This window comes from Microcaecilia unicolor, chromosome 1 (genome assembly GCF_901765095.1).
Source record: "Microcaecilia unicolor chromosome 1, aMicUni1.1, whole genome shotgun sequence".
In the NCBI taxonomy this organism is placed as follows: Eukaryota; Metazoa; Chordata; class Amphibia; order Gymnophiona; family Siphonopidae; genus Microcaecilia; species Microcaecilia unicolor.
The window spans coordinates 513222872-513247830 of NC_044031.1; the positions used below are offsets into that span (position 1 = coordinate 513222872).

The following is a 24959-nucleotide window of genomic DNA, read 5'->3' on the forward strand; positions in this document are numbered from 1 at the left end:
GCCTGTCTTTGGTCATGAATGATTGGAAGGAAAAATTGAAAGCAAAAAGTTGGAAAAACAGGCGATTCACAATTTCTGAATTACACCAACAATTTGCAGTTGTGTTTCAATCTCTGATCACTTGTTTCTCCACTGCAATAAATTTAAGCATATAATATTTTATTAATTTTATAAACTTAACACAGACAAACTGTTCAAGTGAAATACAGCCTCAGGTATAACAAAGTTATTACAGAAGTATTATCTTTTCATAACATAATTTAAACATTGGCTTCATTAGACCTCGGTGGTTAGGAGAGAAGGGGGCAGGAATTAAGTGAAAATTACTTTAATGCAAACAATAATAAATAAACTATGGCGTCGTTTTCTCATCTTTTATGTCTCTAATGTTGTCCAGCTTCTAGGAAGGTCTTAAGCTGATCAGGTATATAGTAAACATATTTTATCTGATTTAACCTTATGACACATTTACACAGACATGCAAGAAGGAAAGAACCTCCTAATTCCAGAATTTTAGACCTCATAGAAAGAAACTTTTTCCTCTTTTCTTGGGTAATCTTAGTCACATCAGGGTATAGCCAAATTTTTTTTTTATATTTTCTTTATTAGTTTTGAAAATGAATTGTGAACATCACTGACCATACGGTCTAAACAATCTCAAATTTGATAACAAAACTTAAATCCACATTACATTGCAAACAGTACTTTTCTCCTCATTTATTTCACCTCCACTCTTCCCACCTGCACTCCTCTCCCTCCTTCTTCCCCTACCCCTGATGGCAGCCAAATTGTCTCTCTATTTTGTTCATAAGCCTCCCAAATTTTCTGAAATGTTGTAAGAAGACCTTTCCTCATTGCAGTCAGTTTAGACATCTGATAAATGTGCTCTACTTTATTCCCTACCCTGCGCACTGATGGCATCTCCGCTGTTCTCCACGCTCTGGCCAGCTGCAGTATGACCCAGCAAAAATTTGAATCGCTAATTTATGTTCCTGTACCCGGCTTGTTTTGGGCCGTGCGTGGAGTAAACAATATTCCATCTGTCGCGTATATCCTCCCTTTCCCAACTCATTGACTACTTTCACTATCTTTTCCCAAAATGTTTGCACCTTGGGGCACTCCCACCATATATGCAGAAATGTTCCTCTCCCGCCACATTGTCTCCAACAATCCACAGAGACCTTCGTATAGATCTTATGGAGTTTTTCCGGTGTATACCACCAGTAAAGGATTTTATATCCATTCTCAATCACTGGCTGGGTGATTGAAGATTTCAACAAAAACAGAAAGCAGCTTGCCCACCAATCTGCTGGAAATTTTTTTTGGAGTGCGTTTTCCCATCTGTTCGTATAGTATCCTTGTGGTGAGGTTAAAAGTAGTAGTGCCCTATACAGTCTTGTGATGCATCCTTTTCCCCCTCCTCCCCTCAATGCCCGTTCTATGCCCGTCTCAGCTAATTCGAGATCATCTCTTGCCCTGCTCTGGATAAAGTTCCTCACACAATGATAATACACGAGGTCTTTATCTTCCAGGTCATATTCCTCTTTTACTGTCTCAAACCCTTTCACCTCTCCCTCTTCCCATAGCTGTCCCAGCATATATAGTCCCTTATTGGCCCAAATCTGATATGTTTTTTCCTCCTGTCCCAGTGGGAAGCCCGGGGCTTTGCAAATGGCCATTTGCAGAAAATATTGTCTCTCAGGGAATACTTTAGATCTTATTTGGAGCCAAGTATTGAGCAAATGGGCCATCCCCACTGGTAATTTACACGTTTCTGCCATAATCTGGGCTTTCCACTTCCACAGTATGTTTCCTAAATATCTACACCCCATCCATGCCCTTTCCCAATGCAGCCATTTCTTCTTATTATTCAGCGCCCATTCGGCCAAAATTTTTAGTTGGGTCGCCTGGTAGTATAAGAAAAAATCTAGGACCCCCATGCCACCCACCACTGATGTTTGATGCATTGCCCCCCTGTGAACTCTCGGGGGCTTTTTTTTCCAGATGTAGGCAAAAACTTTTCTATGGAGGCGTTGGAAGAAGGAGCGTGGTATTGGCACCGGGATAGCCATAAACAAATACAAGAGCTTAGGTAGGAGTATCATTTTTATTGCATTGATTCTGCCCGTCCATGACACCGTCGCGCCCTCCCAGGGTATAGCCAAATTTTTTGGCCCCCAAACATGCGGTTAGCTGATCTGAAATAAAGTCTCATTATTCCACTGCAATAAATTTTTGCCCAGCCAGTCTAGGGAATGACCAAGAGACAAAATTGATGTTGGACAGAACCAGCTAAGAGGCTCAGCAGTGACTTTTTTTGATGATGGCATACAAAAGCTGGTCTCACGATATGATAAATGTACAAAGTGACTATGTGGAGAAGTAGTTTAAGATGTTAAAATAAAGATAATTTTTTTTTTAATTCTTTAAACGCCTGTTACATCCAACTGATTCTTACTTTCTGGACTTGCTTTGTGTTTTAGAGCACATTTACACACCAAAAATGTAATCTAAATGAAGCTCCTAAGTGAAGAAACTCAGATTTCAAAAGCAAACATTTTCTGCCTAGTCTTGTGTTGATTTAGAGGGGCATTTTCGAAAGAAACGTCCAAATTGCGATTTGGATATCTTTGTAAAACATCCAAATCTGGGGGCGGGGAAAACTGTATTTTTGAAACAAGATGGACGTCCATCTTTCGCTTCTAAAATACCGTCAGAGACGTCCAAATCCAAGAACGTTATTAAATTTGGATGTCTTTAATTTTCGCCCATTTTCACACACAAAGACGTCCAAATGCAAGAAGTCCAAAACAGAGAAGGAGTGGCTTAATGGTTAGTGCAGCAGGCTTTGAACCTGGCAACATGGGTTCAATTCCCACTGCTGCTCCTTGTGACTTTGGGCAAGTCAAATGCACAAGGGGTATTTTTGGATATGATATTTAAGTCTGAATTTGGACTTTTTTTTGTTAAATGTCCAAAATCAGAACAGGAAAGGCCATTTTCTACAAAAAAGGGTCTATCTTGTCCTTTTGAAAGTGCTGTTTGGAAAAATGTTTTGTGATTTGGGGGAGGAAGGACAGGTGATCCCAGAGTCCCTCCAGTGGTTATCTGGTCATTAGGGGCACCTCTTGTGTGGAGTAGAGGAGTAGCCTAGTGGTTAGTGCAGAAGACTTTGATCCTGGGGAAGTGGGTTCAATTCCCACTGCAGCTATTCGTCATAAAAACAGGTCTAGCTTTGTTTTGTTCTATTATCGCTGAAAGACGTCCATGTCTTAGGAACACCCAAGTCCCGCCTTGAACACACCTCTGGCATGCCCCCTTGAGATTTAGACGTCCTTCTGACGGACTGCAGTTGGAGACGTCCAAAATCGGGTTTTGATTATACCGATTTGGACGTCAATGTTCCGATTTATGGACGTCCATCTCTTTTAAAAAATGAGCCTGCTAGTAACTTAAGGAAGCATCCTCACTTTCAAACTGTACAATAGAAGGTTTTATGATGAAAAACTACTGAGGAAGTCTTGAGTACAAGACCAAGTTTATAACTGTATAGCACTAACAGGAACTTCTTCAGAATTCTCCAAATTCCCCATTAAGTCAAGGGTATCCAAGGAATCCTTTAGCTGAAATGAGCAATCATCATTCCAAGGGTGTAGCCAGCCCTCCAATTACAGGAGCACCCAGGGGTGGACCGGGGAGGAGGTCAACACATTTCTTCCTCCTCCCCCCACCCCTGCACTAAATATACCTTTGCTGGTGGGGATGCCAAAGAAATACAGTTCCCTAGCCGCTCCTCTCCTTCTCGCATGCTTCTTTAATGCAGAAGTAAGCAGCAGGCCTCCAGTTGTAGACTCCAGGACTCTCTAAGTATGCTCAGTTCACTCAAGAACTGAGCATGCGCAAGAATTCCCAGAGTTGGCTATGCCACTGTATCACTCTCTCCCTTATCTTAAAGAGCAGGACAGTAAGTCTTCAAAACCACAGGACCATCATTTCAGATATTTTAAGCACTTCCACAACATTTTTTTGTTAACGTTTTTGCTGGGGTAATAAATTTGTGTTGGACTGGTGACTCCAGCCTACTTTGAAGGAACAGACTGCCCTTGTCTACAGCAGACCCCACTTTTTATTCCCAAACACCAATCTGTCACTTACACTTAATGACTACAAGATCTTAATTTCTGATATGCTGCATAAAAACTTCTACATTTTAAACCAGACCGCAACAAATTTTCTCAGTATTTGGAATTTATTTACTTATGCACATTCTGGCTTGCAGGCAGTATATAAGAAATAAATAAAAATTAACCACACGTTCATAACATGCTCAATGTAATGTATAGTAAATCAAGCAACTTATTATAGTCGCAGGGAAGGACTGGGTAAGAGGCTAATATTCTCCCCATCGCCTACCCACCTGTAGTGCTTCTCTGGCAATGGAAAAAGCTAAAGATGCAGCTGCTAATGGTGGGTTGGGGGTAACCGTACCACTTAATCCCAATAGCTGCACTTTTAACCTCTCCTCATCACTTGTCCACCTGCTCCCAACTAGAGAATGACATATGGACAAGCCTGTCCCCACCTCAGCCCTGTAAGCTCAGTTTGACGCCATCTACACAAGCCTCAAGCACTTATGATTTTATATTTAAATCTTATCAAAGTACAAAAAGCAACAATATTTTGTTCAACTGTTGTTTATAAATCACAAATACAGAACTAGGATCAACAACCCTCCACCCCTGTCTCCCCTATCCTCTTTACAAGTATCCCCTCCACTACTGTGAAAACTGAACAAGCCAAACTACTACAGAATGCTACATAGAAAAGTTATGCTAACAGAATACATCGGTTGTGAACGCAATTGCCAAATTCAGAATAGCTGACCAAAAACTATAAACATAAATTAAACCATAATCTCAGGAAGCCATACCTTGCATGTAGTACAACACCAAAGAAATAGAGAGAGATGAATTTCCTCCTATACTGTACAAAATATAAAAACTCACTCATGCCAGGGATGGTTTTAGGGGAGTGCAACTAGGACAACTGTCCCTGGTCAGAGAGAGCTCTAAGCCTCTAAGCTGAAGGAGGCACAGCCTGGTAGTAGGCTTTGGGAGTCCACACCCTAATTTCTGCCCTGGGCCCAAGCCATGTCTAACGCCAGCACTGGCAGGACACACATTTCAAATCTGACAAATTTTAATCACAAAACAGAAACTAAAATTATTTTTTCTACCTTTTGTTCTGATCATTCCTATTTTTCAAACCATGTTGGTTCCAGACGTTGGTTTCTCTGGCTTCTCTTAACACACTTGCCAGGGTCTCCAATCCATTTGACATTTTTTCTCTCTCCAAGCTCAGTGTTCATCTTCCATCTCTGTGTCCCTATCTTTCACCATGTTCAGCATCATTCTTCTCTGTGTCCACTATACTTCCCTTTCCAGCATCTCCCTGTATCCATATTCCCACATCCATCACCACCACTAAGTACCTCCCCCTGTGTCCAGCATCACTCCTGTGAGTCCCTATGCCTCCAAGTCCAACATATTTCTTCTGTGTTCCTATTTTCCCTGATGTCTAGCACCTTCTCTCTGTGTCCACATACCCTCACCCATGTCTGGCATTGCCCCTTTCTGTTCATATACCATCCCCATGCAGCATCTCCACTTTGTGCCCCTGTCCCTATGCTCCCCTCAATGCCTATCATCTCCCCTCTGTTTCTGTATATATCTCTGTGCTCAGATTTTCCAAAAGTACATAAGTATCGCCACACTGGGACAGGCAAAAGGTCCATCAAGCCCAGCATCCTAGTTCCAACAGTGGTCAATCCAGGTCACAAATACCTGACAAGATCCCAAAAAAGTTCAATACATTTTATGCTGCTTACCCCAGAAATAGAATTGGATTTCCCCCGTCAATTTAATAATAGTCTACGGACTTTTCCTTTAGGAAGCTGTCCAGACCTTTTTTAAACCCCGCTAAGCTAACCGCCTTTACCACATCCTCTGGCAACGAATTCCATAGTTTAATTACACCACTTTTTTTCTCAGATTCGTATTAAATTTACTACATTGTAGCTTCATCACATGCTCCCTAGTATTTTTGGAAAAAGAGTAAACAAACTATTCACATCTATCCTTTCCACTCCACTATTTTATACACCTTTATCATATCTCCCGTCAGCTGTCTTTTCTCCAAGCTGAAGAGCAGAGGGTTTCAATGTGTCAACAACGACACCGCGATCCATTTCTTGGTTGGTGACTCCTAAGGTGGAACCTTGCATTAAGTAGCTATAGTTCAGGTTCCTCTTTCCCACATGCATCACTTTGTATTTGTTCACATTAAATGTCATCTGCCATTTAGATGCCCAGTCTACCAAGGCCCTTTTGTAATTTTTCACAATCCTCTTGCGATTTAACAACTTTAAATAACTTTGTGTCATCAGCAAATTTAATTATCTCACTAGTTACTCCCATCTTTAGATCATTTATAAATATGTTAAAAAGCAGCGATCCCAGCACAGACCCCTGGGGAACCCCACTAACTACCCTTCTCCATTGAGAATACGGACCATTTAACCCTACTCTCTGTTTTCTAACCTTTAACCAGTTTTAACCCATAATAGCCAACACTACCTCCTATCCCACGACTCTCCAATTTCTTCTGGAGTCTTTCATGATGTACTTCGTAAAACGCCTTTTGAAAATCCAGATACACAATATCAACCGGCTCGCCTTTATCCACATGTTTGTTCACCCATTCAAAGAAATGTAATAGATTAATGAGGCAAGATTTCCCTTCACTAAACCCATGTTGGCTTTGCCTCATTAATCCATGTTTTTGAATATGCTCTGTAATTTTGTTCTTTATAATAGTCTACCATTTTGCCCAGCACCGACGTCAGGTTCACCGGTCCATAATTTCCCAGATCCCTTGTGAAACCTTTTTTTAAATATCAGCGTTACATCGGCTACCCTCCAATCTTCCGGTACCACACTTTATTTTAAAGATAAATGACATATTACTAATAGTTCCACCAGTTCAGTTTTCAATTCTAACAGTACTCTGGGATGAATACCATCTAGCCGAGGAGGTCTGCCACTCTTCAATTTGTCAAACTGCACCAATTACATCCTCTAGGTTTATAGAGATTTCATTCAATTTCTCCAACTCGTCAGCTTTGAATACCATTTCTGGCACCAGTATCTCTCCCAAATCTTCCTCGGTGAAGACTGAAGCAAAGAATTCATTTAATCTCTCCGCTATGGATTGTGTTCCCCGATTGCCCCTTTTACCCCCTTGGTCATCTAGCGGTCCAACTGATTCTTTGCCGGCTTCTTGCTTTTAATATACCTAAAAAAAATGTGTTTTTAAACCAACGCAATCTTTTTTTCAAAGTCCCTCTTTGCGTTCCTTATCAGCACTTTGCATTTGACTTGACATTCCTTATGCTGTTTCTTATTATTTTCAGTTGGTTCCTTCTTCCAATTTCTGAAAGACTTTCTTTTAGCTCTAATAGCTTCCTTCACCTCACTTTTTAAACATGCCGGCTGTCGTTTGATCTTCGTCCCCTCCTTTTATAATACACGGAATATGTTTATTTTTAAACAGCATCCACGCCTGATGTAAATTTTTGACCCTCGCAGCCGCTCCTCTAAGTTTTTTTTCACTGTTCTTCTCATTTTAGCATAGTCTCCTTTTTGAAAGTTAAACGATAACATATTGGATTTCCTGTTAATATTTACTCCAAAGCTAATACCAAATCTGATCATATTATGGTCACTGTTATCAAGCGGCCCCATCACCATTACCTCCCGCAACAGATCATGCGCTCCACTAAGGACTAGGTCTAGAATTTTTCCATCTTTTGTTGGCTCCTGTACCAGCTGCTCCATAAAGCAGTCCTTGATTTCGTCAAGGAATTTTACCTCCCTAGCATTCCTCGATGTTACATTTACCCAGTCAATATCGGGGTAATTGAAATCAGCCATTATTTATTTATTGCATTTGTACCCCACATTTTCCCACCTATTTGCAGGCTCAATGTGGCTTACATAGTACCGTCAAAGGCATTTGCCCAGTCGGTGGATAACAAATACAAAGTTGTATAGTGGTCGTATGATGTATAAGTGGAGGGTCGAAATGGATGAAGATTGCGTGTTGTCCTGTGCGATCATAGTCATGCTGTGTTGGTAGGTGAAGAGGGTTACGTGGGGTCGTTGGGGTAGGCCCTTTTGAAGAGGTTGGTTTTTAGTGATTTCCTGAAGTTCAAGTGGTCGTGGATTGTTTTCACAGCTTTTGGGAGCCCATTCCATAGTTGTGCGCTTATGTAAGAGAAGCCGGTTGCATAAATTGTTTTGTATTATTATTATCATGTTGCCCAGTTTGTTAGCCTCCCGAATTTCTGTTAACATTTCTACATCCGTCTGTTCATCCTTGCCAGGCAGACGGTAATACACTCCAATCACTATCCTTTTCCCCTTTACACATGGAATTTCAATCCATAGGATTCCAAGATGTGCTTTGTTTCCTGCAGAATTTTCAATCTATTTGATTCAAGGCCCTCCCTAACATACAATGCTACCCCTCTACCAATTTGATCCACCCCATCACTACGATATAATTTGTACCCTGGTATGACAGTGTTCCACTGGTTATCCTTCTTCCACCAGGTCTCAGAGATGCCTATTATATCTAATTTTTCATTTAGTGCAATATATTCTAACTCTCTCATCTTATTTCTTAGGCTTCAGGCATTCGCATATAGACATTTCAAACTATGTTTGTTGTTTCTATTTACATCATGCTCAGTACTTGACAGTATTAATTTGCAACCTTTTCTCCTATTTCTATTTAAGGACACCTGATCTACTACGTTCTCTTTTGCAACCTCATTATCAGGATACCCTATCTTTCCTGTTTTGGTGATATCTTTAAAAGATACCTTATCCTGGAACCATGTGCTTTTGAGGGACTGTTGGCCTTCCCCCAGTCTCTTGTTTAAAAGCTGCTCTATCTCCTTTTTAAATGCCGATGTCAGCAGCCTGGTTCCATCCTGGTTAAGGTGGGGCCCATCCTTTTGGACTAGGCTCCCCCTTTCCCAGAATGCTGCCCAGTTTCTAACAAATCTAGAACCCTCCTTCCTGCACCATTGTGTGATCCAGGCATTGAGACTCTGGAGCTCTCCCGGTCTCTTGGCCCTGAACATCGAACGAGTAGCACTTCAGAAAATGCTACCCTAGAGATTCTGGATTTGAGCTTTCTACCTAAGAGCCTAAATTTGGCTTCCAGAACCTCTCTCCCACATTTTCCTATGTCATTGGTACCCACATGTACCAAGGTAGCCGGCTACTCCCCAGCACTATCTAAAATCCTATCTAGGTGACGCGTGAGGTCCGCCACCTTCGCACCAGGCAGGCAAGTGACCAGGCGATCCTCAAGTCCACCAGCCACCCAGCTATGTTTATCAATATCCTACAATTCCTATTTGAATCCCTAATCTTTAAGCTGTGGCAGAAACGTCAACTTTTAAAACTATGGGGGAAAGGGTATAGAGACTAGCTAATAAAGTTTGCTTGCTCTTTTTATTTTAAAATTCTGTGTTTATCAATATCCTAAAATTCTGCTTTTAAACCCCCCCCTCTTTCTCCCCCACACAAGTGTCTCTCTCCTCTTCGACCCCACTTCATTGAGTTTCTCTCATTCTTTCTTCTCCCTCCACTCCAGTATCTGGCTCCCCTCTCCTCCCTTTCTCCCTTCCGCTGTGTGTTCAGTATTTGACTCCCTCTTCCTTCATCCCCTTGGTTCGGCATCTCTTTCCCTTCCCATCTCTACCCTCTCCATCTGCAGGTCCGGCACTTCTCTCCCTTTCCTCCAGCACCCTTTCCTGTGGATCCAGCACCTCTCTGCCTTCCCTCAAACCCCTCCCCCCATAGGTTCAGCACCTCTCTCTCTCTTCCCTCCAGCATCCCCCCCCCCCCCCAAAATGGGTCCAGCACTTTGTCATTTTCCTTCCATCATTCCTGTCATAGTGCTTCTATCTCCCATTCTCACCAGACAGTGAATCCCACATGCCTGCTCTGGGGCCTTCCCTTTGCCGGGTCCTTACTTCTCACACAACTTCCTGTTTCACAAAGGTAGGACTCCTGCCTTCACAAAACAGGAAGTTACATCAAAAAGTGGGACCTACCAGAGGGAAGGCCCTGGAGCAGGCCTGTGGGAATCGCTGTCGGGCAGTGGCAGTGGGGAGGGGGGGAGGTAAAACAGAAGTTGAGATGGGGGTGGGAGCGAAGGGAAGAGCAATTGCGGGTTTTTTTTTTAAACCATGGGAGCAAGGCTTTTTACCATTCCCATGGGATGGTAAGGAGAAATTATGTCTTGCCTGATATTTTTCTTTTCTTTAGTCAGTGACACTGTTCTGAACCAATGGGTGCCACCTCTTCCTACCGACAGGTGGAGGTAGAGAAAACTGAATTCTGCCAGTGACATCACCAGCATATGCAGAGGTGCTCCTGGAAAAATGCATCTGCCCAAGCAGCAGAAGGTTATCTTTGTAACGCACCCATACCCCATCAACCACTGCAGCTGCAATGATAATCAAGCAAGTAAAACACCACAGTGTGGCACTCGAAAGCCTGCATATACTAGAAAACAGCATTATCACGGAAATGCATATGGCTGCCAATCACAAAATGAAAGTCTTTTTTTGTTTTTTTTGAAGCACTGAAAAGGTAGCACAGAGAACACCCAGAACCCCGGTCCGATGTCTTCCAAGGGCAGGACTTCAGAACAGTGTTGCTGACTAAAGAAAAGAAAATTATCGGGTAAAGCAATTTCTCCTTTCTTAGTGTCAACTCTACTGTTCTGAATGAATGGGATGTACCAAAGCAGATCTGTTGGACGGAGGAAGACAAGGCCCCCTGAATGACGGCTCTGCCAAAGTCCAAGTGGGCTCTGGCCAGCACATCCAATCTGTAGTGCTCAAGAAAGGAATGAAGCGACAACCAAGTCGCCACCCTGCAGGTCTCCTCAGGGCATACCACCCTGCAACTCCACCCAGGAAGTGGCCTGACCCCTAGTTAAGTGGGCTTTGAGCCCCTGAGGGACTGGATGATTCTAGCTAAATTAAGCGGACTCAATAGCCATCTTAATCCAGCTCGCAATGGAGGCCACCTGGCCACTCCGAGAGCCACAGAAAAGTACCAAGAGGTGCTCCAAGAGATGAAACTCTAGTCTCTGAAGTACCCGAGTAGCGTCCTCCAGACATCCAGCTTCTGAAGCCTCCGATCCTCTGGCAATGATCCCTGCACCACCATAGAGGGCAAATAAAGTGAAGATACATACCTGTAGCAGGTATTCTCCGAGGACAGCAGGCTGATTGTTCTCACGATTGGGTTGTCGTCCGCGACGGCCCAGGAGACCGGCAAAATTTGTATAGCATAAACAAAGATCTCTCCAGAACGCTCTGTCGAGTGGGCAGAACACACCGCGCATGAGCGAACGGCTTCCCGCCCCCGACGCGAGCGTGCCCACCTGTTTAATAAAAAGCAAAACAGAAAACTGAAACAACTCCAAGGGGAGTAGGGTGGGTTTGTGAGAACAATCAGCTTGCTGTCCTCGGAGAATACCTGCTACAGGTATGTATCTTCACTTTCTCCAAGGACAAGCAGGCTGCTTGTTCTCACGATTGGGGTATCCCTAGCAACCAGGCTCACTCAAAACAATGAACATTGGTCAATTGGGCCTCGCAACGGCGAGGACAGAACTTAGACTGACCTGAAAAGAAACACAACTAAGTGAGAGTGCAGCCTGGAACAGAACAGAAATGGGCCTAGGAGGGTGGAGTTGGATTCTAAACCCCGAACAGATTCTGTAGCACCGACTGCCCAAACCGACTGTCGCGTCTGGTATCCTGCTGAAGGCAGTAGTGAGATGTGAATGTGTGGACTGATGACCACGTTGCAGCCTTGCAAATCTCTTCAATAGAAGCTGACTTTAAGTGAGCCACTGACGCAGCCATGGCTCTGACATTGTGAGCCGTGACATAGCCCTCTAGATTCAACCCAGCTTGGGCATAAGTGAAGGAAATGCAATCTGCTAGTCAATTGGAGATTGAGCATTTTCCGATGGCGACTCCCCTCCTGTTGGGACTGAAAGAAACAAACAATTGGCCGGACTGTTTGTAGGGCTTTGTCCGCTCCACGTAAAAGGCCAATGCTCTCTTACAGTCCAAGGTGTGCAACTTGTTCTCACTAGGGCAGGTATGTGGACGGGGAAAAAATGTTGGCAAGACAATTGATTGGTTCAGATGGAACTTCGACACCACCTTTGGAAAGAACTTCGGGTGAGTGCGGAGGACTAATCTGTTATGATGAAACTTGATATAAGGTGTATGCACTACCAGGGTTTGGAGCTCACTGACTCTACGAGCTGAAGTAACCGCCACCAAGAAAATGACCTTCCAGGTCAAATACTTCAGATGGTAGGAATTCAGTGGCTCAAAAGGAGCTTTCATCAGCTGGGTGAGAACGATGTTGCGATCCCATGACACTGGTGGAGGTTTGACTGGGGGCTTTGACAAAAGCAAACCTCTCATGAAGCGAACTAAAGGCTGGCTTACCCTCTACACGTTGATGATAAGCACTAATTGCACTAAGGTGAACTCTTATGGAGTTGGTCTCGAGACCAGACTCTGATAAGTGTAGAAGGTATTCAAGCAGGGTCCGTGTAGGACAAGAAAAAGGATCTAGGGCCTTGCTGTCACACCAGACGGCAAACCTCCTCCATTTGAAATAACACTTTTTCGTGGATTCTTTCCTGGAAGCAAACAAGACTCGGGAGACACCTTCTGGAAGACCTAAGGAGGCAACTTCTAAGCTCTCAACATCCAGGCCATGAGAGCCAGAGACTGGAGATTGGGATGTAGAAGTGACCCCTCGTTCTGAGTGATGAGGGTTGGAAAACAGTCCAATCTCCACGGTTCTTCAGAGGACAACTCCAGAAGAAGAGGAAACCAGATCTGATGAGGCCAGAAGGAAGCAATCAGGATCATTGTTCCGCGGTCTTGCTTGAGTTTCAGCAAAGTCTTCCCTACTAGAGGTATGGGAGGATACGCATATAGAAGACCTGTCCCCCAATGCAGGAGAAAGGCAGTCTGTCGTGGGCCTGAAGCCTGGAACAGAACTGAGGGACTTTGTGATTGATTTGAGTGGCAAAAAGATCCACCGAGGGGGTGTCCCACGCTCGGAAGATCTTGCGGACTATGCCCATGTTCAGTGACCACTCGTGAGGTTGCATTATCCTGCTCAACCTGTCGGCCAGACTGTTGTTTACGCCTGCCATATACGTGGCTTGGAGAAACATGCCATGACGGCAAGCCCAAAGCAACATCTGAATGGCTTCCTGACACAGAGGGTGAGATTCGGTGCGCCCCCCTGCTTGTTGGTGTAATACATAGCAACCTGATTGTCTGTCTGAATCAATATGATGTGGTTGGACAGCCGGTCTCTGAAAGCCTTTAGAGCGTTCCAGATCGCTCGTAGTTCCAGGAGATTGATCTGAAGACCCTTTTCCTGAAAAGACCAAGCTCCTTGAGTGTAAAGTCCATCTACATGAGCTCCCCACTCTAGGAGGGATGCATCCGTTGTCAGCACTTTTTGTGGCTGAGGAATTTGGAATGGACGTCCCAGGGTGTGCCCGCGCAACTGAGCGTTCTGGAGAGTTTTTTTGTTTTTGCTATACAAATTTTGCCAGTCTCCTGGGCCATCGCGGACGACGACCCAATCGTAAGAACAAGCAGCCTTGCTTGTCCTCTGAGAATCCTCCTAATTCAAAAGGAATGGAGACACCACCTTCGGAAGAAAGGATGGTAGGTACCCTGTGCAAGGACATGGAATCCACCAAGGAGTGATAGGTATATAGACATGACAGGGCCTGCAATTCTGAAACCCTCCTTGCAGAGGCGATGGCCACCAAAAAACACTGTCTTAAAGGTAAGATCCTTACTGGAAGCCAAGTGGAGGGGCTAAAATGGAGCCTGGAGAACCAGATTGAGGTTCCAAAAAAGAAAAGGAAGAAGAAAGAGGGGAGCGCAGAAGCTCCACCCCCTTCAGAAACTGAGCTATCACTCTAAGCAAAGCCAGAAAGATGGGCAATGCAGCCACCTCGACTTTCAGAGGGTGCTACAGAAAATTTGATCAGGAACCAAGCCCTCTAGGGAGATAGGGACCACTCCCCATACCAGGATTCAAACACACGTCAGACCTTGACATAAGCCAGGGTAGAAATCACTGCAAGGGAAAACCTCTAATCATCACCTCTCAAAGGCCATAAGCCAAAAGGAATCTGGATCCTCCCCCATCTCTACCGGCCCTCGCTGGAGCAGACCCCAATCCTGGGTAGCAAAACCAGGCCCTCCACAAGCTGATGCCAGAGATCCACATACCAGGGTCTGCGAGGCCAATGTGATGCCACCAGCAAGGCCAAATGAGGATGATGCACAATGCTGCGTCAACAAGTGGCCAATAAGAAGCCACGGAGAAAGACTTGGGGGGGGGGGGGGGGGCACTACCAGACAAGGCTGTACCAGGCATCTATTCCCATAAGAGGCTGGGTCCTTCCAGTGACTGAAAAGTGCTTTGCCTTTGAACTGGCTCGGGACACAATCAAGTTGAACTGAGAAGGCCCCTAGTGGTCCAAAAGGAGCTGGAAGGCCTGAAGTCCGAGCACACATTTTCCCAGATCCAGGAGAGAGCAACTGAGAAAGTCAGACCGCACATCATCTTTGCCTGCAATATGGATCACTGAGAAAGCCTGCAGATGTGTTTCTGCCCACTGACAGAGACACTCTGCCTCTAGGACCATTGCCAGACTACTGGCTCCACCCTTCTTGTTGATGTAGCCACATCCATGGTGTTGTACAACAGCACACTGACCACTTTCCCTTATGAGAGTGACAAACTCCTGCAGAGCCAGATGGGCCGCTCAGGTCTCCGGGTAGTTGATGGATCAGGATGCCTCCTGATTTGAGCAGGTGCCCTGTACCACGCCCAAGACAGTGAGCTCCCCAACCAAAGAGTCTCACATCCATGGTGTTCAGCTGAGGAGCTGTGTAAATCTAAGGATAAAGGAGGATCTAAACATTATTCCTAAGATTTTAAGAGGTTTCAAATTTTAAAAACTGTTTTCCAAAATCAAGTTCTCTATTCCCAACATAGTAGTTTAGTTTTGTCCACATTTAATTTCAGCAAATGTTCAGTGGTCCAGTATTCTACAGTTGTAACACATTATTGAACTAATGTTATATCATCATTATTGCTGGATATAACAAGGATTAATAAAGTAATATATTCATGTGTATAAAATACTTCAATTTTAATGTTTCCCTAAAGTACTTATAAAATGTACTTAATAAAATGTTAAAAACTATAGGTGATAGCGGGGGATCCTTGGGGTACTCCACAACTTAAGGACTAGGATTCTGACCATTCATCTAGATATTTAACTTTATATTTCCTATGAAAGAATCCCTTATACCAGTGTAAAACATTGCCAGAAAGACCTATAATGATCTAGTAAATAAAAAATTAGTACAAGATCTACTAAGTCAAAGCACTTTATAAATCAAACAAAAGGAGTATAGCCTGAAGTCCCTTACTATTAAGATACTGAATATAATTTATTAACAATCCCATAAGTGTTTTAGTACTGAAATTTTGGAGAGCCTGATTGCATGGAATCCAAAACACCAAATTAATCTAAATAATTTGTCAATTGATTAGCAACAATTGCTTCTTGAATGTTAGCAAATAATGGAGCATTAGCAATTGGACTGTAGGGATGTCCCCAGTGTATCACCTTTTGAGGCATATTTTCAAAGCACTTTGGGAGGCTAAGTTCCATAGGTTTCTATGGAACTTTGGGAGGCTAAGTGCTTTGAAAATGAGCCTCTTTGTGTACTAAAGCCTATGAACCAAACTGAATAGGCAAGGAACCATCTTTTTAGGACAATACTGTCACAGTTGCCTGAATGTTTCCTGCATTTTTACACTGCCTGCCAGCTCAAGGACAAACTGATTCCAGAGCATCTGCACTTCATCATTGGGTGTGAAGTTCATAAAAAGACAGATTTACACAGACACAAAGTATGAGATAAGGCTTGTGGGCCTCCTTGGTTGGCACCAGCATTTGCAGGGAGTGTGTTGAATCAACTATAGACATCACTGTTCTCCAGGACTGCATTTCATCTGCTGGATAGGATGATTTGATTGGACCAAAACAGGACAGTTGACAGAAGTCTGGTACCAGACTTGGTAAAGAGAAAAGTTTTGGTGGAGCACCAGAGCGGATGCACAGCTGATAGAAAGCACAAAGAGAGAGAGAGAGCTAACTACTGAGCCTCTCAGTATAACATTACAGAGAAGTGTAAGCTGAGAATTATGGCTTCTAACATTTTACGAGAGTCCTGGTGAGATCTTTAACTTCTCTACATTGACCAGATTCTTACTAGTTGGCTTGCAGTGAACACAGCTTGAGCCGAAGGATAGAATCCTGTCTTTCATCCAGAGACCCCACTGTGGAGCAAGTGGTTTGTGATGGTAAGAAATAGTTTGGGGACTCCTGAGCAACGTCCTGTGACATGCTCTTCACCAGCCAATGGTCAAGATAGAGGAACACATGGGTTCCCAGTCTGCGTAGTGACGCTGTGACTACTGCAAGACACTTGGTGAACACTCTGGGAGCCGATGTGTGGCCCAAAGGAAATGCGCGGTACTGGAAGTGATATGTCCCCAGCTGAAAAAGAAGATACTTCCAGTGACCTGGAAGTACTGGGAGGCGAGTGCAAGTATCTTTTAAGTCCAGAGAGTATAGCCAATTGTTTTCCTGAATCATAGGGAGAAGGGTGCAGGGAAACCATCCTAAATTTTGACCAGGAATTTGTTCAGGGCCTTTAGATCTAGGATGGGACGCATCCCCCCTGTTTTCTTGGGCACAAGGAAGTACCTGGAATATAATCCCTGCCCTTCTTCCCCTGGTGGAACGGGCTCAACCGTATGGGCCTTTAAAAGGGCAGAGAGTATCTCTGCAAGTACCTTCTTGTGCTGAGAGATGAAGTGAGACCCATTCGGTGGGCAATTTGGTGTTCATTGATGCCAATGAAAGGCGTAACAGAGATGGACTATTAGGAGAACCCACCAGTTCAACTTAACAAGGAGCCACCTTTCTTGGAACAAATTCAGCCTCCCTTCTACTGGTAGTTCATCCAGGATGGTTACCTTTACTGCAGCTATGCTCTGCTGGAGCCAGTCAAAAGCACGTCCTCGGTTTTGGCCGGGGGGTGCTGGCTGGGCCTTGGGCACATGCTGTTGATGAGAACAAGTGCACTGGGACCGAGCCTGCAAGAAGGAGCATGTCTGTATCTCAGAGTAGTTGGGTCTCCCTTTTTAACTTGCCCAAAAACCTTCTGGATGAGGAGGAAGGTGCAGAAGATGTCTGGTGGGACAGAGTATCAATGGTGCTAGTGTGTTTCTTAATAAGGTCAGCAACCTCCGCCACCTCAGCTCCAAAAAAAGCTATCTCCCCAGCACGTGGCATCCACCAACATTTGCTGGACCATCGGGTCCAAGTCAAACATGCAGCAATGAGAATCTGTGCATCGCTACACTCAGGACAGAGATCCTGTATACCACAGCAAAGGCGTCATAGGCACCCCTGGCCAAGAACTTTCTACACACCTCCTGCTGCTTGACCAAGTGGCAAAGATATTCGGCCTGCTTCGATGGAAGAGAATCTGCCAATCAGACATACTGTGCACCAAATTCCACAAGTAGAGGCTTGTGTACAGCTGGTAAGATTGAATATAGGAGATGAACATAGAGGCCTGATACATCTTCTGCCCAAAAGAATCCAGGGTTCTAGCTTGTCTGCCAGGGGGCACCAAAGCATAGTCCCTAGAACTCCTGGCTTTTTGAATACAGATTCTACTACCAAGGAATGAGGCAACTGAGGTTTGTCAAACTCTGGGGAACTCTGGATCTGACAAATGGTGTGTCTTCTAGGGCAAGAGGGACTGACAGAGGGGACTCCCATTTCTTCACCTAAACACCTTTCAGGATCTGGTGAAGACAGTCCGTCACAGCTTCTCTAGGAGGGGAATCATAGTCCAGGACCTCAAACATCTCAGCCCTGAGCTCGTCCTCTGTTTCTAAACTAATGGGAACAGCAACAACCATTTCCCTAACAAAACCTGGGAAGGAAATGCACTCAGGTGGAGACTTCCACCTTTCCTCTGGAGGGGAGGGGTCAGATGAGATACCATACCACTTCTTCGAGGAGTATCGTGGATCCTCTTCAGACTCCCATGAGCACTCATCTCTTCCGGCAAAAAACTACTCATGGGAGGGCCAAGATCGAACCTGCCTCGAAACAGAGGGGCCATGTCCTTGAGAAGGGCATCAAGGTGTCGGATCCATCCTTCACTCCAGCAAAGCTTCCTCCACTGACATCAAGGGAGATCCAACCTGAGTGGCTATAGACACTGGTGCCTCACATGTGACCGGCAACGGGGACCCCACAGGGCAGCAGCAAGAGGCACGACTGGTGCAAGCACCCCAGACACCAATGCACACTGTTGAAAAAAACCCAAGTGCTCAGGAAGCATGGCCTGGAAGTGATCATGAGATGCCATCGGGGAACGCTGGGAAGTCGGTTCAGAGACAGACTGCTGAACTGCAGGCCTTAACAGGTGTCTGGTCCTGGCTGCGTGGAGACCTGCGCATTGGCACCTCCTGTATGGAAGAAGGATGGTCCTGCTATCGCCAATGCTTCTTGGGGACCAAATCCCTCAGTGCCCTGAAGCTTCTGGCACCATGCATCAAGAGGGATTGATGTAGATGCTTCTTAGCCTTCACCTGATGCCGGTCATTGATGCTCCTTGGTGCTAACGAGGACATCATCGAATCCCCATGCTACCTCGGGGTCAGGTCAGACCGGTCCCGGGGGTCCTGAACAGCGGTTGGCGTTGAGGCAGATGGAGACCCACTTGATGCACCTCCACTCCCAGTATCATACAGACCAAGGCATCTCCAGACGTCGATGCGGATACCGATGTTTTGTTCCAGGCTCAAACAATGTTCTCTCTCTGATACTCTCAGGCCAGTTGGGTTCTTAATAACACAGCTGGAAGTGGTATGTTCAGGCCCCAAACACTGAAGACACCAAGAATGAGTGTCTTTTCCAGAGACGGTGCTATTGCATTGGCTACAGTGCTTAAAGCTACTGGGAACCTTCGATGACATGGAATGGAAAATAGCCATGGCCAAATCAAGCAGCTTGATGGTGACTAAAAAAAGGGCAAGCACCAGGAAAATAAAAAAATCAAGGGCCAAACGTCTGATGGAGTTCAGGCCTAAGAGGGCCTATGGAGCGTGCCAAAAATAAAGGTAACCTAAAAGTGGGGAAAACCAAACTACAGCTCTATAAGAAGGGAGAGAACTTCTCTGAAGAAAATAAAATAAAAAAGCAGGGTACAAAACCATGAAGGGAAGGCACAAAATAAAAAAAATAACGCTCAAGCACCAGACGTTGAGAACGGGACAATCGTGCTCTCTTCTCACTGCAGATGAGAAGAGACTGATGGCTCCACGCTCGTGTGGTAGGTGGGAAGGCACTCACGCATGTGCTGTGGGGACTCTGTGCACGTACTTAAAGCCATACTAGCTTGTTTAAGCTTTGCACCGGGCGACGTGGATGATGTCACCCACATGGGAGAATATGGCCTACTTGTCCTTGGAGAACTTTTTCTTTTCTCATTACTAGAACAGATCTAATGTGTCAGCTCTGTAAAATGACATCACTGTTTACTTAACTGTAATAAGAGGATATAAGTGGGACTTATGACAAAGCTCTTTTAACACTCAGAAAAGGAGGATAAAAAAAAACCTGCATCATTCTGTCTGATGGTTAAAAATGCTAGGGCCAGATCAGAGCATATTTATCTACGGCCTGTAACTTGTCCACATTTTAATAAACAGAAATTTATGCTTATGATGAGCAAGACCCTATATTGTTTTGGTGCCAACAAAAAATGTTTCAGTACTGCACACCTATAACTGATTAAACGCCTTAGAAAGAGAAGTATAAAATTATGTTCTTTGGGATTTGTGGCTTGGTGCAACTAGGAAACTCCTCTGCTTCAAACTGTTCTTAAGGAGCCCTTCATAAAGCTGGGTCCTCTTGCAATGACTGCCCAAGCGGGTCTGTGTACAGATGGCTGTATACCATCCAAATGCAAAACCTCGAATCATGAAGAAAAGGAACACTTTAAAAAATTTATTTTCTGTTTAATATCTGTTTCATAATGGAGCAATTTAACACAGCTGATCATCAGTTTTGTTAAAATGCCTCATAACTTTTTTTTTTTAGCCTTCAGGATAGGTATCTTCAGAGTTATCAAATTAAAAGCCTCTCATTTCTGAATATTCATGGCCCTGCTTTTAAAAATCATTCACCTAGAATAAATCATTGCACGCATACCTGGCTGACAAGTTCTGGTATGCCAAGAGCTCGGTCAATTTCTTCAAGGCCATCAAAGTTCCTTAGTGCCAAGTAGAGCTGATCCAGAAGAGTTCCCTCATCACCTGGGGACTTTGACTGAGGATGTGGACAAAGCAAATCTTCTGGAGATTTGCCAAGCCCTGGTCTAAAGGAAGACAAAAATAATGCTGGTGAAAAGCACTGCATGACAACATTTTTCTGGTTAAGGTTCATTATATTTGATATATCACCTATAAAATTAAAGTCTAAGAGATTTACAATATGATGGTAAAATAAGGGAATCAGGTGAATACAAAACACAAGAAGTAAACAAAACAGTAACAGAATGGGAGAATAGGGGAGGAAAAAAATTACAGTATTTTGAAAGAATGATAGAGAAATGCTAGAACAAAGGGGGAGGGTTGGGTAAGACATCACTCATTCAAATTGGAAAATGCAGGCCGTTCTGGGAGGAAACAAATCAGTAGAGGAAACAAATCAGTTTTGCAAGGCAGTCTGGAATGCCGTAGAAAAACAGTAAGCTTTAAGCAAAGCTTTGCATTTGGTGAAGGAGCACTGTAGAAGTAGATAAGGAGGAAGGGAATTCCAGAGAGAAGGTACCAAGAAGCTAAAACATCAAGAAGCTAAAACATCACTCATTCAAGTTGGGAAATGCAGGCTGTTCTGGGAGGAAAAAAAAAATCAGTAAACAAATTAGTTTTGCAAGGCAATCTGGAATGCCGTAGAAAAACTGTAACCTTTAAGCAAAGCTTTACATTTGGTGAAGGAGCACTCTAGAAGTAGATAAGGAGGAAAGGAATTCCAGAGAGAAGGTACCAAGATGCTAAAACGAGAGTTTTGGATAGTGTCAAGATGAATGGCAAAAGGATGAGATATTTTTCTAGGAAAAATGAAGAATTTTAGTGAGATAGTGGGGTACTGAGATGGTTAGCCAAAAATGCTGAAGAATTTGAGGACTGAATCTTATGACACCATTGTACCAGAAGCTTCATGGGTACCTGTCAAGCCACGGTTTATTTTCAAACTATGCTCTATGGTTTTTCTTATTCTCCAGGGTCAAGCCCCAAGTTACATGTCTCATCATATTCACTTATCTGCAAGAAATGCACTGTTTCGGAATATTGATGGTATAATATCCCAGGGACTGCCTGGTTTCTTTTATTATGTAAACTGCGTTGAACTTGGAAGGCTAGTGTGGGTTATAAATCTTCTAATATAATGCAATGTAAAATACTGTAATGTGTGCAATGGGAACCAGTGGTCTGTTAAGAAAAGAGAGGTTACATGAGCAAACGTCTTGCAGCCATTAAGTATTTTAATGGCCGTATTTTCAACAAATTGTAATCTATGCAGCTGGGTATTCGAAGTCCAATGAGAACTACAGTAATGTAATTTACTGAGGACTAGGGCCAGAAGTAGAATGCAAAGTGATACAAAGTTAATCTAAGTGTAAAGAAGGAAGATGAAAGGAGATCTAAGTGCAAGATATGAAGATGAAAGGAGAATCATTATCAAGAATGACCCCCCCAGGACCTTTAACATAGTCTTAAATGGGAGAGAGATTCTTTTGATGCTAACTATATGTAAGGTATCACAAGGGACACCTCCCTCCCAGTAGAGAGACATCAAAATCCACAAACTCCTCATTGTGCTCTCGTATTGTAAAAGGGATGGTGCAGCAGGATCTCCTGCAGCATACTTGCGTCAAAGCTCACTAAGATGAGTATGAGGAAGTCAAGAAACAAAAAACAATATCAGCACTAGAACTTGAACCCATTAGACAAGTAATCTCTCTCCTTCCCTGGCCAGTAAGGACCAGCAACCTTACCCACCCTGAGAAAAGGAGGAGGGTGGAGAGGGCACTCCCCAGTAAAACAGAACATTTTCACTTCAGTCACGTGCAGCAAATCAGTTTCACAACCTACCAGCGTGCCCCTATAAACACAAAATACCAACTCTTAACTCTGTACTAGGTGGGATCTGGACTGATCTGGCTGGATTTGAGGAAAGGAAATCAGTAAGTAAGCTCAAATTTCACCTTATTATCCAGCAAGACCAGTCCATATTTGTGAAATGTACCCAAGCAATTCTACAGGGGGAAGGAAACCAAAGCTGGCTACAGAACTCCTGCACCAAAGGCCAATTCCCACTAATTCATAAGATCCAGCCAGTAGTGTCTCACAAAGGAATGCAGAGAGTCCTAAGTTGCTGCCTTGCAGATGTCTTTTGGAGCTGTAATCTGCCCATGAAGCAAAACAACAACCAGACTGAATGTGCCCCACAGCCTCAGAGCATCTGGATGGCCCACAGGTGACTAAGAATAAATGGTTCCAACAGGCCCCTGATGCAGAGATGAAGGAAGTATAAGTGAGGTCTAGAATAAAAAACCTGAAGTATAAATCAATATACGTGTCAAGCTTCTCTTACACATGCACACAGCTCTGGAATTCTCTACCAAAACGCCTGAAATCTACGAATCATCATCTAGAATTCTGAAAAAACCTAAAAACTCACCTGTTCAAGAAGGCATACCCCACAGTATCCGACAAACACCAAATAATGAAATATGGCATTTTAATCAGGAAACAGTTTTCAACCCCGACGCATGATCACACCTTAACATTTTGTCTGAATCACCCTAACCTATTTACCGATACTTCTTTACTGTACTTGTCACTGCAATAGTACCCCTATACTGTATTTGTTCACACCGGAGTCTGTAACCACCTCTCCGGAACTATGTAAGCCACTTTGAGGCTACTAATAAGTGGGAAAAGGTGGGATACAAATGTAACAAATAAAATAAAAATAAACAAACTGACTGCATGGAAATACATATGTATGACCTGCGGGGCAAACTGCTGATAGATGGAAGCTAGGAGACTCAAAAGGATGGACAACATAGGCACCTGACAATAGACAATGGTCTTTGTGTGAACAAGAATGCAGAGGTGTGCGCATGTGTGGCTGAAGGGGGGCTTCAGGATGGGAGTCTGGTGTGGGGCTATAAGGGGTAAGGAAGGGTATGGCCTGGTGGTAGAGTACATTACTACAGAGATTAGTCCTTGACAGAGACGGTAGGAAGCCAGGAATAGTGAGGAATGGGGAAGAAAAAAGGGGAGACTGGTGAACGGTGCAGAAAGGGAAGATTAATGGAAAAGTGGGAGTCTGCATATGCAGGGTAGTAACTTTTAACGTGACAGGGATACATTTTCCAAGAAAGAGAAGCTTACTATTTAAAGAGCTACATACTTTCTTGCGATATCATTATAATTCAGGAAACTTATTTTACTAGGAAAGAGGGATTGTGCAGATATAGGATATACCCCAAACCTCCTTTAGCTCTAATAAGCAGGGGAAGGGAAAGACTGAGGATGATATGAGACAATGAAGGGCGCACACTTATTTACAGTAGAGCTAAAAATGGAGAAAATAGCACTGAGAAATGTATATGCTTCTTGTAAAGCTCAAAGTGAGTTTTGGAAGAAGGTAGGAGAGCTGCTAGAGCAAATAGCAACAGGCCAGCATTTGAAGGGTGGCACCTACAATACTACTGCTGGATTCTCGTTGTTACAGACAACCCACTAGTGATGATGGGACTGCACTTCCTAGAAAATTACTGAAGAAATGTATGATGGAGCATCAGTTCCCAAGTCGGTCCTGAAGTACCTCTTGCCAGTCAGGTTTTCAGGATATTCACAATGGAGGTAGTGTATGCAAATCAATCTCGTACCTATTCATTGTGGACAGTGGTGGTGTGCTGGGAAATTCTGAACAACAGGCTCTCTCCGGGCATAGCCAGCCTGCAATTTTTTTTTAGGGGGGGGCGAGGTGGACTAAGGGAGCAACACATTCCTCTCTCTCCTCCCTTCTCCCATGCAGGAATGCTAGGCATACCTTTGCTGGCAGGGATGCTGAGCCCCACCAGCCAAATAAACGAACTACCGCCATCCCCCCCGCTGCTTGTTTCTGGCTCTCAGCATGCCAGGGATTCTCATGCAGTTACGCAAGAAGTCCTGGCACTCTGCTCAGAGCTAGAAACAAGCAGCGTGGAGCAGCAGCAGACTATTTATTTGGCTGGCGATATCCCAGCAAAGGTAAAGGAGTTCAGAGACACCAAGGGTGGACCATCTCAAAGCTGGAGATTTACCACCACTATTCTTGAGATTGAAGGCCAATGAGTGGAGCTTTTCTTGTGGGCTCCAGCCATGTTTAAAACCAGTTACTGACATATACATAATACATCCAAAACTTTATTATTATTTTCGCATTTCCATCTTCCAAAATTCCAGACATAGCAGATGTACAGATCAGCAGGACCCAAAGCAGTTCAGAACAAGTCAGAAACATATTTTATACCTAACTATTCAACCACCCTTAGGATTTACCTTTGGGTTTAAAAAGCA

General features: G+C 44.0%; 1 protein-coding gene across 1 annotated transcript in view; it reads right to left on the reverse strand.

The window, feature by feature from the left end:
- The window catches only part of NCOA2 (nuclear receptor coactivator 2), a 470775-nt gene that overhangs the window by 55098 nt on the left and 390718 nt on the right, over positions 1–24959 (reverse strand). The window contains 1 exon segment of the mRNA XM_030215383.1: positions 20533–20698. Within this exon segment, the coding sequence (XP_030071243.1) occupies positions 20533–20698 (166 nt within the window).